At 39.4% G+C, this 16,099-nt stretch overlaps 2 protein-coding genes across 2 annotated transcripts; one reads left to right on the top strand and one right to left on the bottom strand.

Moving 5' to 3' along the window:
* Positions 1 to 1,558: 1,558 nt before the first annotated feature.
* LOC131305441 (large ribosomal subunit protein eL18y-like) lies at positions 1,559 to 4,002 on the bottom strand. Its single transcript, XM_058332406.1, has 5 exons — positions 3,859 to 4,002; positions 3,663 to 3,752; positions 3,435 to 3,563; positions 2,446 to 2,628; positions 1,559 to 1,980 (listed from the first exon to the last, which is right to left on the bottom strand). The coding sequence occupies exons 1-5, from the start codon at positions 3,859 to 3,861 to the stop codon at positions 1,822 to 1,824; spliced, it is 564 nt and encodes a 187-aa protein (XP_058188389.1). The 5' UTR covers positions 3,862 to 4,002; the 3' UTR covers positions 1,559 to 1,821.
* An 876-nt stretch (positions 4,003 to 4,878) lies between these two features.
* Positions 4,879 to 7,894, top strand: LOC131304647 (exocyst complex component SEC15B). Its single transcript, XM_058331983.1, has one exon. It carries the CDS (start codon positions 5,255 to 5,257, stop codon positions 7,667 to 7,669), a length of 2,415 nt encoding a protein of 804 aa, XP_058187966.1. The 5' UTR covers positions 4,879 to 5,254; the 3' UTR covers positions 7,670 to 7,894.
* The last annotated feature ends 8,205 nt before the right edge of the window (positions 7,895 to 16,099 follow it).

The following is a 16,099-nucleotide window of genomic DNA, read 5'->3' as shown; positions in this document are numbered from 1 at the left end:
CTTCATAAAAAGCACTTGCTTCGAATAGTGCTTTCAAATGGACGTGGGCAGCACATGGTAATATGGCACATGGTTTCTATCTCCTCTTTTTCTTCTTTTTCCAATGGTCAGGTTGGTTTGTCCAGGTCAATCAACGCTTACCTCAATTATTTCATTTTTCGGTTCGGTTAAAAACAAATCATTCATTATTTATCAAAAATTACTTTTTTATGACTTGACAGGTTAAAAGCAGACCATAGTGAATCTTGTGACAAACTGTTATCGTGGATTCAATCTAATTTGATTCCAGAATATTTCCTCGTTATGAAGTCTACAGACTGCAAATTCAAAAGTATTTAACCACGCTAACCATTAACCAAAGAACTTTCTTTCCAACCTCTTTTCAAGCTTGAATTCATTCTGGTGCAGCAACTTATTAGTACGAGATTGCAGTGTAACTCAAATAGGCACTTCGAGATAGCATCCTCATGATTCGAATCATTCATTTACGTATAAGTTTGTCAAACTCTTTATTTGTACAAAAAATTATACATTAGACATTATAACTACATGACCGGACAACACATCTATACTATTTCTTTTAAATGTACGAAGGTGTTTCCTACTTTTTATTTTCCACAAATGCCCCTAAACACTTGCAATTAGTACTTGCTCCACTCGACGCCTCTTCCCCAAACGACATGGCTCCAACAGATTTGATACACAAAACAACGACAGCCTCTCCGGGCTTCCAAAGGACACAACTCATTAGGCGGGGAAACAGAAAACCCTACCCAAAATTGCTCCACCGCTCCATTCTTCGCATCCACTGAAGTTTGGCAGCCGACAACCAAGGGCGCCGACTACCCCATTCACGTACTCCGCTGCACGACAAAGTGATTCTATGCAGAGGGATTAAAAAAAACATACCAGACTGTTTCGAACAGAAACTCAAGACAGGTAAAACATGTATTCGACTTTCCTCCTTGCCTCTAATTGCAATCACTTTCCCCTTTGAATGGACCACTGTGTATAGAAAAAGAAATGTTAACGTGATTCGCAAAATAAACTGTAAAATAAATCTCTCTCCATAATTTTGAACGAACGTAGTGTTCAATGAACTTTATCAAATGAGCAGTACGGACTCCGATGATAATATTTCAAAGAGCCCATCAACAAGCTATACAGTCCATGGTGCATTTGCGACCCCTTGTCCGCTTTTTTCCTCTGTTTTGTTGGGTATTATGAATCCAAAGACCACATCAATCCAGACAGTTCGGGCTATCTATAAACAGAATCATAGCATTCAATTCCCGATCCTTCAATTCCACGCTCAAGCTAGCTAGCAGCTAGTGCCAACGGATGCTCAAACTCTACATGATTAACCATGATGAATAAAATTCCATTAAAATGGGTGAAAGAGAACATAATATGCAGATGTTTCTTTACTCTTACTTCCCGCAGATTGAATAGTAAAGTTCCAGGAGCCTAAATTGGTTGCCCTAAAAACACACATCAACGACGGAACCAATATTTGCTACAACAGATCAGGACACACCTTAACCAGGTGGATATCATCTTTTAGGAACTGAAACAGGTTATTTTCTGAATGGCATATCCATAACTGAAAAATATGACGAATCAATCCCTGATAGACAGACATGTAATAATTTCCAGCTCCAACAACTAAGGACAACACAAATGCTGAAGACCTGCTACAATATTGAGAATGTCTGAAAGACAGAAAAACAGAAAACAAAATACTCTCCAAGACTAAAAGGGTGGACAAAATCCTTCGCTTAGAATAATAGATCAGTCTGTGTAGCAACCACTGCCAAGAGCTCAGTTTCTGAAGCCTCTACTGTTCCTTCTTCCTCTGGCCTTCTCAAATTTCCTTCCCTTTGCTCGCACATAAGGCTTAGTATGGCTGTGCGGCACACCAGGAGCCTTCCCAAAGTGTTTCACTGCTTCGCGAGAATTCTTTGGGCCTCTAAGGAGAACCTGCACCACGTGGCCACAGAGATTGGTATGTGAGAACAGCCTCTAAAACCATGGAAGTAAAGAATGAACCGAGTTAGAGAATCTACAAAAAAAATACAAAAACACAGAACTGGTTGAGAATCAAGGTTTTGAGCGTAAAGATTGACTCTTACCACACTAGACCAGATCGGAATTGGAAAACATATTTTATCATTGCAGGAAGAGAGTACATAAATTTCATTTCAAATTCATTAGCTTAGTCAGTAATAATAGTACAAAGAATTGAAATCTTCAGTAGTTATATCAGTGGTCACAGGGAAAAAAGGTTAACACAAATATCATTACTTGTTCATTACAAGCATAAACTCCGGTCCAGCTCCGTGCAGTTTAGAACATAAGATTAACACAAGTATGCAACACCAACAAGTGATTGTTAGTTACAACATCTCACAAACAAAAACTAAGAAGTATGATTGCAAGACATACCGTGTTCTGCCCAAGTGGGGCTCTAAGAGCGAGCTGGTCAAATGTAAGGCACTCCCCACCTGCCTTCTCAATCCTCGCTCTTGCAGTTTCTGTGAACCTCAGTGCAGTCACTTTCAAAGGAGGGACTTCATCCACCCGGATGTCATCAGTTATGGTCCCAACAACTACTGCAATCCTACCATCCTGGTATCAAACCAATAGTGATCAAATGTAGGAAAATAAAACAGAAAATCCAAAGGGGACAATGTAAAGAACAATATAAGAAGATTTAAAGCTGATAAAGAAATGGAGCTATCTTTCCACAACAGAAAAGCATTTTGTTCTTTTCGGTCTATTAATCCTGGAACATTGTGGAAATATATCCCTACTCTCACATAGAGGCAGGGGCCACTGTGGGAATATATAGCTATTTCAAGAGATACAGAGGAAACTTTGTGCAAGTGGACATGAGGTGTGTAAGAGCATCTCCTAACTCTTCTAAATGACTCAAAACCAAATTCTATGTAAAAAACCTCTACACTTACTCCAGTTCTCGACTTGAACTCATAGCAGATATATTTTTACTCAAAATTTTCACCAAATCAAGGTAGACTCAAACTTTACAACTATGCCACTAAAGTACCTTTTACTCAGCTGATCCAAAACAAAAGTAGCTTTTACTCAAAATTTGTGCTTATATGTGGGTTTATGGTTTATCCACTTGAGTACTTCCTACCAAATGAAGCTTTTGAATACAGTCCTACTCAAATTGAATAAAATTTTGAGCAAGGGCTGGAATTGGGGTTATGACTCGTGAACATACCCCCATTTCCTACTCACGAGGGCACGATACATGACTGATCTCGCTTTTCAAAATTACAAACTGAAGTGCTAAACAATTCATCAATTTGCATATTTTCAAATGGTATATTTCCTTGTTAATCGAATAGAATAGCCAGCAAGTATTGATCATGTATGGGAGAGAGAGAGAGGGGGAGAGAGAGGTGCACCTTTCCCTCGGTGAAACGAATCAAACGGGAGAGAGAAATGGGAGGCTTGTTGACCTTGCTCATGAAAAGTCTCTTCAGTATCACGGCGTTGAACTTGCTTCCCGTCCTCCTCACAAGGAAGCGATACAACTGATCAAATATCAAGCAAAAAACTTATGAACCTTATTTCAAAACAAGTTGAAGATGTATGAGCCATAGTATATGAGCAGTGAGAGAGAGAGAATATACCTTGACGATGAGCTTGAGGTAGATATCTTGGGATTTGGGTGCGGTCCGCTTAGTCCTCTTGCTCTTGCCACCAGCTTTCAGATCGATACCCTATTAATTCAGTTGTTCGAAGAAGCAAATGTTAACAGAAAAACAAACAGATGCAGGAAGAAAACACGGGTGTAGATTTTTCGAAGGGTTTTTGAGCAGAAGATACCATGGCTGTTGCTGTTGCCCGCCGCGACTGCTGGAGCGGAAATGTGATCTGAAGGAGAGAGGCTAGGGTTTTGGAGTTGGGATTTTATGTTGGTAGAGAGGGGAAAAGGTAGGGCTGCATAACCAGATGGGCTTTCATGGGTTTGCGCCAGATCCGTTGTAACCATACGGGCTTTCAAGGCTTTGGGCCAGATCCATAACCAGAAACCAGCGGAGATTTGATATCCACTCGCGCAACCAAAAAGCCCAAGGTCCTGTTCGGTTTAAGTTTTTGAAGGAGATTTTTTAGAGTAATGAATGAAGAGAGATACATAAAGAAAATTTATTGAAAATCATGCCCAGAAATTTTGAGTACCCAGAACAAACAAGGTCGGGAACTGCTTGAAGGACCCGGGGAAAACTTTTCTGAATGAAAAAAAAAAAGAAAAGAATCATTTTCTTGAGGGAAGAAAATAAAAATAGTAGTTGATCATGTTGCAAATTTGAAATGGCGCTTTAAGGTATCTTTAGTAATCTTCTACAAAACATATTGCTATAGAGGATGATAATTGACATATATAGTTTGATTGGTCCCAGAGCTCCTAGGTTGGCTAAGTTTAAATTACAAGGATTGATGCACCCATTAAAGATCCGGCTACATTGGAACTGCATTTCCCAAAGCATGATTATTGTATTTTCCGTTAGAAACAAATACAAGGTAGTGGGCAGAATGTTGAAGATATGGCAGGCCGAAGAAATGCTAACTGATTCATATGTTCATTATTGAAATGCAGCAATGTCTTGAACATTTTACTGACATTGGTTGTCAAAACGACGCATCAATAACTAAATAGCTTCAACTCTCGATGGTGTAGTGTTGAAAGTGTACGTAATTTCTTTGTTAAAAGACACAAAAAAAAAGAATGTAAATGTCAAAAAATGGAGCGTAAAATTCAATTTCCATTACATGATTACATAGCGAATGATCAAATAGGAAGACCACGTATCAGTTACAGATATTACTCCATCAAAAGGTAGAACATTTTTCTGGTAGGCCACCTACCAAAAATGGAATAGGGATTTTCCCCTTTTTTTTTTTCTTCAGATCAGCAATAGAGAGATTAAAACCTTCTTATTAGTAATACCCCAAATCATAATTACCAGATTACCCATTCTATAAGCACAAGGCCCAGTAAGCTGAGATACGATTCCAGGTTTTCCCGTCATTTCCATTGTTATTTTAGTCAATGAAATTTCCTCCGTCTCTCTCTCTCTCTTAACTTTATGGTAAAGTCTACCACATTCTCTTACCAGTCCCCTCCATGATTTCTGATCCCCTAAATCCACTCCGTTCCTGACGCCTCCGTCCATCCAGCGGTTGCTCGCCGTGTAGTCTTCCACCAACCGCAAATCCGACCATGCAGACCCCCAAGACCCGCCGTAAAGTCGCCCCGACCGCCGCCGACGGAGACTCCGGCGACAAACTCGACCAGCTCCTCCTCTCCGCCGCCATCTGCAACGGCGAGGACCTCGGCCCCTTCGTCCGCAAGGCCTTCTACTCCGGCAAACCCGAGACCATCCTCCACCACCTCCGCCACTTCTCCAAGTCCAAAGAATCCGAGATCGAAGATGTCTGCAAGGCCCACTACCAGGACTTCATCACCGCCGTCGATGACCTCCGATCCCTCCTCTCCGACGTCGATTCCCTCAAATCCGCTCTCCACGCCTCCAACTCTCAACTCCAGTCCGTCGCCGGCCCTTTACTATCCTCTCTCGACTCCTTCGTCGAAGCCCGCGAGGTCAGCCGCAACGTCACCCTCGCGCTACACTCCATAACCACCTGCGTTCAACTAACCGAGCTTTGTACCCGATCTAACCTCCACCTATCGCAAAACAACTTCTACATGGCTCTAAAGTGTGTCGACTCGATCGAGCGAGACTTCCTCTACAAAACGCCTTCGTCGACGCTCCGAACGATGCTCGAGAAGCACATCCCGGCGATTCGATCGCACATCGAGCGACGGGTTAATAAAGAGTTTGGCGATTGGCTGGTTGAGATCCGTATCGTGAGTCGTAACTTAGGACAGCTGGCGATCGGGCAAGCGTCGGCCGCGAGGCAGAGAGAAGAGGAGCTGAGAATGAAGCAGAGGCAAGCCGAGGAACAGAGTCGACTCAGCCTGAGAGACTGTGTTTACGCTTTGGAAGAAGAAGATGACGATGGTTTGGGTGGGATAGGCGATGATAATAAAGATGGGTATAGTAACGGTGGGAATGGTATGTTAGGGTTTGATTTGACTCCTTTGTATAGAGCTTATCATATACACCAGACGTTAGGGCTTGAAGATCGGTTCAAACAGTATTACTTTGAGAATAGAAAGCTTCAACTGACTTCGGATTTTCAGGTATCGTCGATGACACCTTTTCTTGAATCTCACCAGACGTTTTTCGCTCAAATTGCTGGTTTCTTTATAGTTGAGGATCGAATTTTGAGGACCGGAGGGCAATTGATAACGAAAATGGAAGTGGAAAACTTGTGGGATACGGCTGTGAGTAAAATGTGTTCTGTATTAGAAGATCAGTTCTCTAGGATGCAGACAGCTAATCATTTGTTGTTGATTAAGGACTACGTGAGTTTGCTAGGGGTGACTGCGCGCGGGTATGGGTACCCAGTTGATGCTTTGCTTGATGTGTTGAGCAAACATAGAGACAAGTACCACGAGTTGTTGCTGTCAGATTGCAGAAAACAGATTGCGGAAGCGCTTTCTGCTGATAAATTTGAGCAGATGTTGATGAAGAAAGAATACGAGTATTCAATGAATGTGCTTTCGTTCCATATACAAACTTCGGATATAGTACCTGCATTTCCATATGTGGCGCCGTTTTCTTCTACGGTTCCTGATTGTTGTAGAATAGTACGGTCCTTTATTGAGGACTCTGTGAGTTATATGTCGTACGGTGGGCAGCTTGATTTCTATGATGTCGTGAAGAAGTATTTGGACCGGCTTCTGACTGAAGTGTTGGATGGAGGGTTGTTGAAGATCATTAATACCTCCATCCATGGGGTCTCTCAAGCAATGCAAGTGGCAGCAAATATGGCTGTACTGGAGCGTGCTTGTGATTTCTTCTTTCGTCATGCAGCACAGCTTTCTGGTGTTCCTTTGAGAATGGTGGAGAGGAGCAGGAGGCAGTTTCCTCTGAACAAAGCCCGTGATGCCGCTGAAGAGATGCTTTCTGGGTTGCTTAAACAAAAGGTAGATGGTTTCATGACATTGATTGAGAATGTGAACTGGATGGCCGATGACCCTCCTCAAAACGGGAATGAATATGCAAATGAGGTGATTATTTATTTGGAAACTCTGGTTTCTACTGCTCAGCAGATATTGCCAGTTCAAGTTCTTAAAAGAGTTCTACAAGATGTTCTTTCGCACATATCCGAGATGATTGTAGGGGCTTTACTTGGGGAACCGGTAAAGAGGTTTAACATAAATGCTATCATGGGGATTGATGTAGATGTTCGGTTGCTGGAATCATTTGCAGAGAATCAGGCTCCACTTTTGTCAGAAGCTGATGCAAATCAGTTGAAAGCTGCACTTATTGAGGCTAGGCAACTGAGTAATTTACTCTTGAGCAATCACCCAGAGAATTTCCTGAATCCAGTAATCAGGGAAAGAAGTTATAATGCTTTGGACTACCGGAAAGTTGTGATCATTTCAGAGAAATTAAAGGATCAATCAGATCGGCTATTCGGGACCTTTGGAACAAGGGGATACAAGGCGAACCCAAAGAAGAAGTCTCTTGATGCATTGATAAAAAGACTCAAGGATGTGAACTGATTTTATACATTCCTGTACGTATGTCTTTGTACTACTTTCCTCATAATTTCTGTTGATTGTGATTAGCATTACCTTGTAGCGTTTCATTCCAAATTTGATTATCTTGCCCTCAAGTCTTGCAAATTGTTCATCTTTTGATAGTGTCTTGAGAAACACAAATTTCATTCTGTATGTACTGCCTCACCGTGTATTGTTTGTATTATTTATTTTTCTAAGTTCTGTAGATATTCTGCTGCTCCAACCTTCTTAAATTGTTGGCCAAATCCTACAGGCTTAGTGTGATGCTGTCCCAATGTCCACAACTTACATGCTTAGTGTAAGTGGGTAGTGGGACACAGCTTAAGTACTACTCCCGTCCCAGTTTGTTTGTCCAATTTCGACATACGTGCCTTTTAAAAAATTGTCTATATCTCACAATCTATAATGTTTTACATAATTTCAAAAACATCATATTTTAGATCTAATTGAGATCTATCAAATAAGATCCATATTGCATATAAAAAACAATATAAATTGAAACATATAGACAATTTTATAAGAGGTTCCAAATAGTGAAAAGGGACAAACAAATCGGGACGGAGGGAGTATATTCATTGCATTTCGGTGATGCGTTTGTTTGCTGATATTTGCCCTTTAGCTCATTCTATTTTACCTTCTTACTTTGGAATTTTTTCTCTTCGAGTTGTGTTTGTATGTTGTAGTGCAGTTTTAGTTGATACTACCTTATGTCACGAAGGAAGCACATCCATGTGCACCAAAGAAGGAAAGTTACGGATAATTATGCCATTCAGCACAAGCCTGCCTATGGCCATGAATACCAACCCACTTCGTTCTCTCTATAAGCCATCCCCATCATACTCACTCACTAGTCACTAGAATCTCAAATATATTCCTACAATGAGGGGGCACATGAAATCCTAGTCTCCATGCTAATAGGAAATGCTACACATATTCCGGACCCTGCAATCAAGATTCTAACCCAGTAAATGTTCATGTTCCAACCATTTGATTGTATTGGCCCATAGAAGCTTAGACATAGACTCTAGAATCTAACACATCATTTGAAGTTGAAGGAAGGAATTGACTTAGCCCTTGTTTGGTGGATTAAAACAAGAGCCTATATCTTATTTTGGCTGATAGAAAGATTTGTCCTACGATTCTGATCCCCGTTCCATGTTCTGACTTTTATGCTGAGATTATGGTCCTTTTTACAAACAGTTAAAATTATGTGGCTTTCATTGATGGTGTTAATAAGTGATTGGAGCCCCCTTAGTAGTTGAGAGATACGTAAGATGGATCAAATTACCTTGAGAAAATCTTAAACTTAGATGTCAGGATGGACAATTCATCAAGTTTGATGACTTGGAAAACCTTACGGTGCTCACAATTTTTTGCATTTTAGGTAGAGGGGAATGTCTGTTTGCGTAGTTAACCATTATTTTCACTAAACTAGGTGAATATTTCTTGGACACAAAAGACTGATGCATATTACATTGATAGTATTGTTGAGGAAGCAATGACAGCCTGCTCAGTTTATCCTCAAACATTATACAAGTACGTATAGTAACTCTTGTTACAGCATCGAGTTTAGCCCCTGTTTGGATGGGGTATTGTAAAGGGGTGTTACGTTCTCCCCCTTTCTAATACCTGGGACCCACTCTAATACCCCGTTTGGCAGTTAAAAATGTCGGGGGTATTCTCTTTCCCCGTCTTCCACTACACCAGCTAATACCGGCTGAGGGGGGGTTAGCCATGGGTAGGGTTCAACCAGTTGCTGTGGAATCCCCCCGAATCTTCCTCTTTTTCGGACGATTCTACCCCTCCTAATCCCCCTTTTCCACCCCAAGGTACCCCATTTCTGTCGCATCTCTTCGCCTCACTCGTTGTTCGAAGAGACAAGAGGTTTGTGGCGATTTTGGGTGCTGTTCGATTTCAGTTCAATTCAGTGAGGTATGGGTCAATTTCTTTGTGCTTTTTGTGTTGCTTCTCTTCCCGCACTGTCTCTGTTGCTGTTTCTATTCCATGGCAGTCTTTTAGGTTCGATTTTATGCCTAGGGTTTTGTTGGTTTCGACTGGTATGCATGGGTTTTTGATTTTGTTTCTGATTATTCCATGGCAGTGTAGATTCGATTTTGTATGTTAGGGTTTTGTGGGTTTCGACTGGTATGCATGGGTTTCGATTTTGTTTCAGATTATTCCATGGCAGTGTAGATTCAATTTTGTATGCTAGGGTTTTGTGGGTTTCGACTGGTATGCATGGGGTTTCGATTCCATGGGTTTTGATTTTGTTTCAGATTTTTTTGGGTGAAGAATATGAAACCCAAACTCGAGATCTTGATTTTTTGGTGTAGATAATAATTTGGCAGATATCAGGTAGAAATATCCTGGCAGATATCAGGTAGAACCGACACCATGAGGATGGTGTTCAGCCTTTCATACATAAATTTCTGTTTACTTGTACACAGAAAAATAAAAACTACATTACCTCCTTTACATTCACATGTTTCCTATTCTCCTAGAAAAAAACATGTTCAATCGAAATTAGTGGCTCGTACGTATTGTGTTGAAAACTTCACATTTTGTTGGTTAAGCTTAATTTCTGACCACTATAGCTTAACCACTGCATAAAATTTTTTAAGGATCAACCTCCATTGCAGGGCTTCTTGACCATTGGAATTTTGAGGGACACTTGGGAGTCTTGTACAACCATTCGAATCATTTCCCACATGGGTTCATTCATCGGCAGTTTTCACTCACTCAGAAGATAACTAAGAAAGGACAATTTTCTATCCTTTGCTAACAATTCGCTAGTTCAACATTTAAGAAGAATAACTGTCAAGTTATTTTCCATTCAAAACTTTGAACTTCTCTTCTTAAGTTCTAAGTCATTATTAATTTCTAAACACAACAAAGAAATATACGAGGTTGAGACCAAGATTTGATCCAATAGAATATCCACACATCTAACGGTTGCGGTCATAGTTGCTTCCTGAGTTGTTTGTTAAAGGTGTGTTCCTGGACTTTTGGAGGTGGGACTTTTCACCATTTGGACCTGCTTTGGAATTGTTGACATAAGTAAGCTTCTTTTTAAGTATGTGCTTGGGATAGAATTTGAATCTGGTGTGATGTTTTGTGCTTTTTCAGGGCTGGTTAATTTGTGTACTCATGTAGTGCTAAGTTGCATGTTTTTTGATTGCTAAGTGGCATGTTTTCATGTGTTAGCTGGGCAGTGTGTTGACTGCTTTGTGGGCTGTCTCCATGTGATTTCTGGGCTGTTTTTTTCAAGTTGTTAAGTTGTGGCAATGATGAAATTTTTTTGAGCCATAATGTCATAAATGAAGGCTGAGTTAGAACTGCAGTTTTCATGGATATTGGAGGCTGTTTTACTGCATTGTTTTGTCGGTTATATGTAGGCCATGATGATAACGAGACAATTTTCTGCAGTTTTTGGTACCCCTAATAGGGCAATGATGACACAATTACAATGTAAATAAAGGTAGTGCCTTGGCGGGGCAACTTTTGGTTGCAGCCATGAGTACCCTCGTGCATTTCGTAGTACTTTCTGAGCCCAATATGATGGTTGGAGAGGGATGGTGTGTGTATGTGTGCCACATCCAATCGAGCCCTATCCTATGTCTAAGCTTTCTAGGCTGTTGTTACCCATTGGTTCTGTTGTGTGAGAGTTGGGTTTTGGTGCTGATTTTCTGTGTGTTTTAGAATTATGTTCCAATTTTGTACCTCAGTTGCAGCAGGTGTGGGGGGGGGGGGGGGTGGGGCATGGTCTCTGTTGTTCAGGTTCACTGCAGGATTCAGGATGTTATTTGGTCTCTGTTATTGTTCTGCAGGTTCAAAATGCAGGTTTTGGTTTTCAAAATCTGAGGCACATTTGTGTCCAAAGTAGATACACCTGGTGGGGGTGTGTGAGCAAAAACTGGTGCAAAAAATGCAGATTTTTGGAAATCTGTGATGTTTGTAGCTGTTTTGGTTGGTGTTGCTGCTGCATTGTTTTGTGCAGCATTGCTGCGTTTTGTGCTTCTGATGCATTGTTGGCTTGGCTTCTTGACTGTTAATGCAAGTCATTTGCAGTTCCAAAATCTGCGCAATCCCATTTTTTTTGTTTTTTTGGCTATGATGATATGTACACACATTTCAAGGCTAGCACTAAACTTGGTAGGACACTTGGAGGGTCAACGGGTTAATGACCGTTCGGCAACATAAGGTCCATCCAAGTGGTGCATTGTGTGCCAATGGAACAAATCTCTCTGCCACAAACAAGTTTTTAACTCCGCCTGTGCAATTCTTAGTACACAGCCGGTCCCAAGCTCGGAGAAAAGGAGGAGGGTTGATTAGGTAGCTTCTATCGTGTAAAAAACTTGTTGATTTTCACCATATTTTATATTTTCATTAGGCTTCGTTGGGCAATTGAATTTAGAAATGTGTATGTGAAACTATCTATTAAGAGATCTACTTCTCTGTCTCCACTTGGTTTTCTTATTTAATATGCAACATATCGGTCACAACGCATTTTGTCCTCTTGAACTAGAATACATTGATCATTCTTGTCACTTCTCCTCCTCCACTTTCTCTCATTCAGTTGTCTCAATTTTTTTGGTGCCACCTTTTCATGCCGCCTCTTTCCAGGTAATAATATTCCTTTGATGCATGCCTATGTGCATCATAAACTATATCAATCATAATAGCTCCTATATTTTTACTTGATTTTTCCGCCCATGAACCATGAAAACTTGTTGCAGCGAGTTGCAGTGTTACATCTGGAGGAAAGATGTGAACGAGCGGTTGAATGGGCATTGAAGATTGAGCCCTCCATAAAATATGAGTACTGCTATGGGTACCGACGGTACCCATAGGGAAAATGCACCGACGGCCACCGGACGGCCGTCTCCGGTCACCGGACGGCCGATCCGAGCCGTCCAAAAATTTTAAAAAATAAAACCGAGGGGCCTTACGCGAGAATCAATGGCATCCGAGGTGTGTAGGGTACTTGATCCGAGCACCCATTTTTCGTGTATATTTGTATATACGTGTATATACACGAAAAAGGGGTACTCGGATCAAGTACCCTACACACCTCGGATGTCATTGATTCTCGCGTAGGGCCCCTCGGTTTTATTTTTTAAAATTTTTGGACGGCTCGGATCGGCCGTCCGGTGACCGGAGACGGCCGTCCGGTGGCCGTCGGTGCATTTTCCCTATGGGTACCGTCGGTACCAATAGGATTTCTGATAAAATATTTGGTAATGTAAATGCAATTGTTGGCACTTATATTTCATTCTGAATGAAGTTTGTATATTTATTTTCAAGATTTTGGAAATGAAGATACATTACATTACAATGGTACAAAGCAACTACTCATAAGATTTTCGAGCAACTCCTTCTTCTCGCTTCAAGTCCGGCGTGCCATTCAATTGATCAAAAAAATAGGGAGAATATGAAAACACAAATTAGAATGATGATATGAACAAAAAATGAAATTTATTTATAGAAAAAATTTGCCAAACAAAGTTGTTCAACCTACTAACCATATGCTTCAACTACCACCATAATTAAATTACTTTCAAACTAATAAACCATATAACTCTGATTTTTAAAAAAAAATCATAACAAAAAATTAAAGTTTACAGCATCTAACAAAACTAATTTTATGAATTTCGTTTTTTAAAAAAAAAATATTCGAAAATTTTAAGGCCTAAACATTTTTTAGCTTAACTGAATTCATTTTATCAAAAATTAATGGTAAATACGTATTTATTCTAATTATAATGAAACTAACAAATTTTGTCAAAAAACACTGCATAAGGGCAAAAAAGTCATTTAATAGCTTTTTACATCAATCCCCCTCCCTTATACCCCTACTAATCCTCCATCCAAACAAAGGCTTATTTTATCTCCCTTCTCTAATACCTCATCCAAACATCATACTATTTAATATCCCCTTTATAAATATCACATCAATGTGGGTTATCCATTATTAACCAATACCCTTTACTATCCAATCCCCCCTTCTTACATAACACCTCCAAATCTAATCCCGCATCCAAACGAGCCCTTAAGTTAAAACTTAAAAGGCTTATTAACACATTCCCTGGTTGGAAAGTTGCTATCTGTTCATTGTATATTTGACATCTCTTGAGCTTTTACCAACTCTCTCACATAACCTTGATAAGCCTCTAAACATTTCACTTCTTGCTTCAAGCTTGATTGGATGTGTTTATTTGAGGGTGGAGAGAAGATCAAATGAGGATGATATGCCTGCAAAATCCCACAATTATATTTTCACCAAAGAGTTGATTCCGCCGTATCAGGTAAATACTTGAGATCACAGACTTCTCTCCCCTTCTTTCGTTTTCCTTCCGTGGTAAGTGATAACTCGAGTTCATTGGAATTTCATTGTACAAAAGCAGGGGTGGTATTTCATTGCTTTATCTGTTGAGCTTGGTTCTTGGGTTCTTGGAAATTTTTTGGTCTTTGACTATTGAGTTGCATTTTCACTTTAGCTACTGATATTGTTAGCAATGTGTTTCAAACACAGATAGGTACACGTAAGCTAGTTCGGACACCCGAGATCAAGAAAATACATAGATAGGTGCACGAAATCAGAATCAGCAACATTTTTTTTACTAGATTCCTTGAAAAATATTCACAGAACCGGTCTGAGAATCGACTCTTGAAATGTAATTGGTGCAAATTGCCAGATTGCACAACAATCAACAAAAATAAGGCTGCGTTTTTTATTAACTTAATTTAAATTTGAAAATTTTGTCCTTATTTAAATTTTTTTTGCACCAAATTTTTTTACTTAAATCGGAAAAGTAATTTTTTTTACTTTTATCCAAATATTTTGAGAAATAACCAATTTTTAGCCTAAAAAGTAAATTTTTTTTTTTGCTAAAAAGTGGTTATTTCTCAAAATACTTGGGTAAAAGTAAACAAAATTACTTTTTCGATTCCTCTCGTCGAGACGAATCAATAACCCACAAAATTTGGCGCAAAACTAACAAATGCGAAAAAAATTTAAATAAAGACAAAAAATTTAGATTTAAGTTAAGTTAAAGTTAAGTTTTTAACTATTATTATTTTAATGTAAAATTAGACTTAGTTATACCTACTTTTGTTTACTTATGTATCTTATGACCCTTTCGGGATTTTGAATTTAGATTTATAGGTAATAAGTTTAAAGAGAAATAGAGTAATGATTGGAAATAAGATAATGATTGGAGAGAGATAGAGAGAAAAATGAGAGCAACCCAAAACTCTTAATCGAACGGGGTCATAGTATTTTGATTTTGATAGTCAGTGTCCATTGTTTTCTCTTCAACATGTATTTTCCATTTGAAAGACATGCACATGTAGATACCTAATCCACCATATAAATATACTGACCTTTTATACTGTATATTAATTTTCCAACAAGATAAAGTTATTTGTCTTCTATTTTTTTACTAGTGCATAATGAAAGATAATGAGAAAATAATTCTTCGTTTCGAAGTCTAATTCTGTTCCAACACTAATGCCCTAATAAGGAGAACAAAGGGAAAAATATTTAAAGAGCGATTAAAGGATATACGAAACTACTATAACTTTTTGCCAAAAACGATGATAAAAATGAATATATGGTGGATTGAAAAAGATTTCAGGATCATAAAATCTGAATGAAAAATGGAAGATTGGATCAAGCACATGCGCATATCAGATTGAGCTAATTTTACATGGGTCCACTCGGTTTTTAAAACATTATTGAACAGCTCCGATAATCCGCGCAGGACCCGGAGTAGACCCCATGTACCCGTTGGTAGGTGAAGCCACAAAGGGACACAGGGTCTTATAGTGCACAGCTACACTACAAAGTTATAGTGCGGCATCCGAGTCGTGACAATCAATGGTTTTAATTTCATCTTGGCAATGGATGATTCCGATATACAAAGGCTGAGATGAAATCTAGATCATCGATTGCTAGATGGACGGCTTGGATGCACATTACAACCCTTAAGTGTGGCTTTGCATTACAGAAAACCCCCTTCTTAAGTGTGGCTTTGCATTACAGGAAACCCCCTTCTAGAACGGTCACTTTTAAATTGTGAAATGAAACCGTTTACACTAATGAATAAGTTAGCGTGAAGAAGTTGTTGATTATGAATTGTTAGTTATTCACCCTAATCAATAATAAGTTGTTAAATTAGTGTGAACGAGATGCAATTTTAGTTGTTGATTGTGAGTGAAATTATGTGAATAAGTTGTTAATTAATGTGAACTAGATGCTAAAATGTCAAATTTTATTTGATTAATGTGAACATGCAATTTTCACACAAATTAATAAAAAAAATTAGCGTGAATGGGATAAATTGCCTGAAACAGAGAAATTTTCCGGTGCCCGGTGATATAGCCCACGTGATACCTGCTTAGTACATTTGG

The sequence above is a fragment of the Rhododendron vialii genome, chromosome 1a (assembly GCF_030253575.1).
Source record: "Rhododendron vialii isolate Sample 1 chromosome 1a, ASM3025357v1".
Taxonomy (NCBI): domain Eukaryota; kingdom Viridiplantae; phylum Streptophyta; class Magnoliopsida; order Ericales; family Ericaceae; genus Rhododendron; species Rhododendron vialii.
This window is presented reverse-complemented; position numbering and strand designations above follow the sequence as displayed.

Excerpts from the sequence above, each read along its gene's own strand:
- LOC131305441 (XM_058332406.1), bottom strand. Across the intron at positions 3,564-3,662 it reads ACCTCAAGCTCATCGTCAAG|TTGTATCGCTTCCTTGTGAG; the intron begins GTATATTCTCTC and ends ATATTTGATCAG. Across the intron at positions 1,981-2,445 it reads CCCCACTTGGGCAGAACACG|GTTCTCCTTAGAGGCCCAAA; the intron begins GTATGTCTTGCA and ends CACGTGGTGCAG.
- LOC131304647 (XM_058331983.1), top strand. The coding sequence starts at position 5,255 with ATGCAGACCCCCAAGACCCGCCGTAAAGTCGCCCCGACCGCCGCCGAC.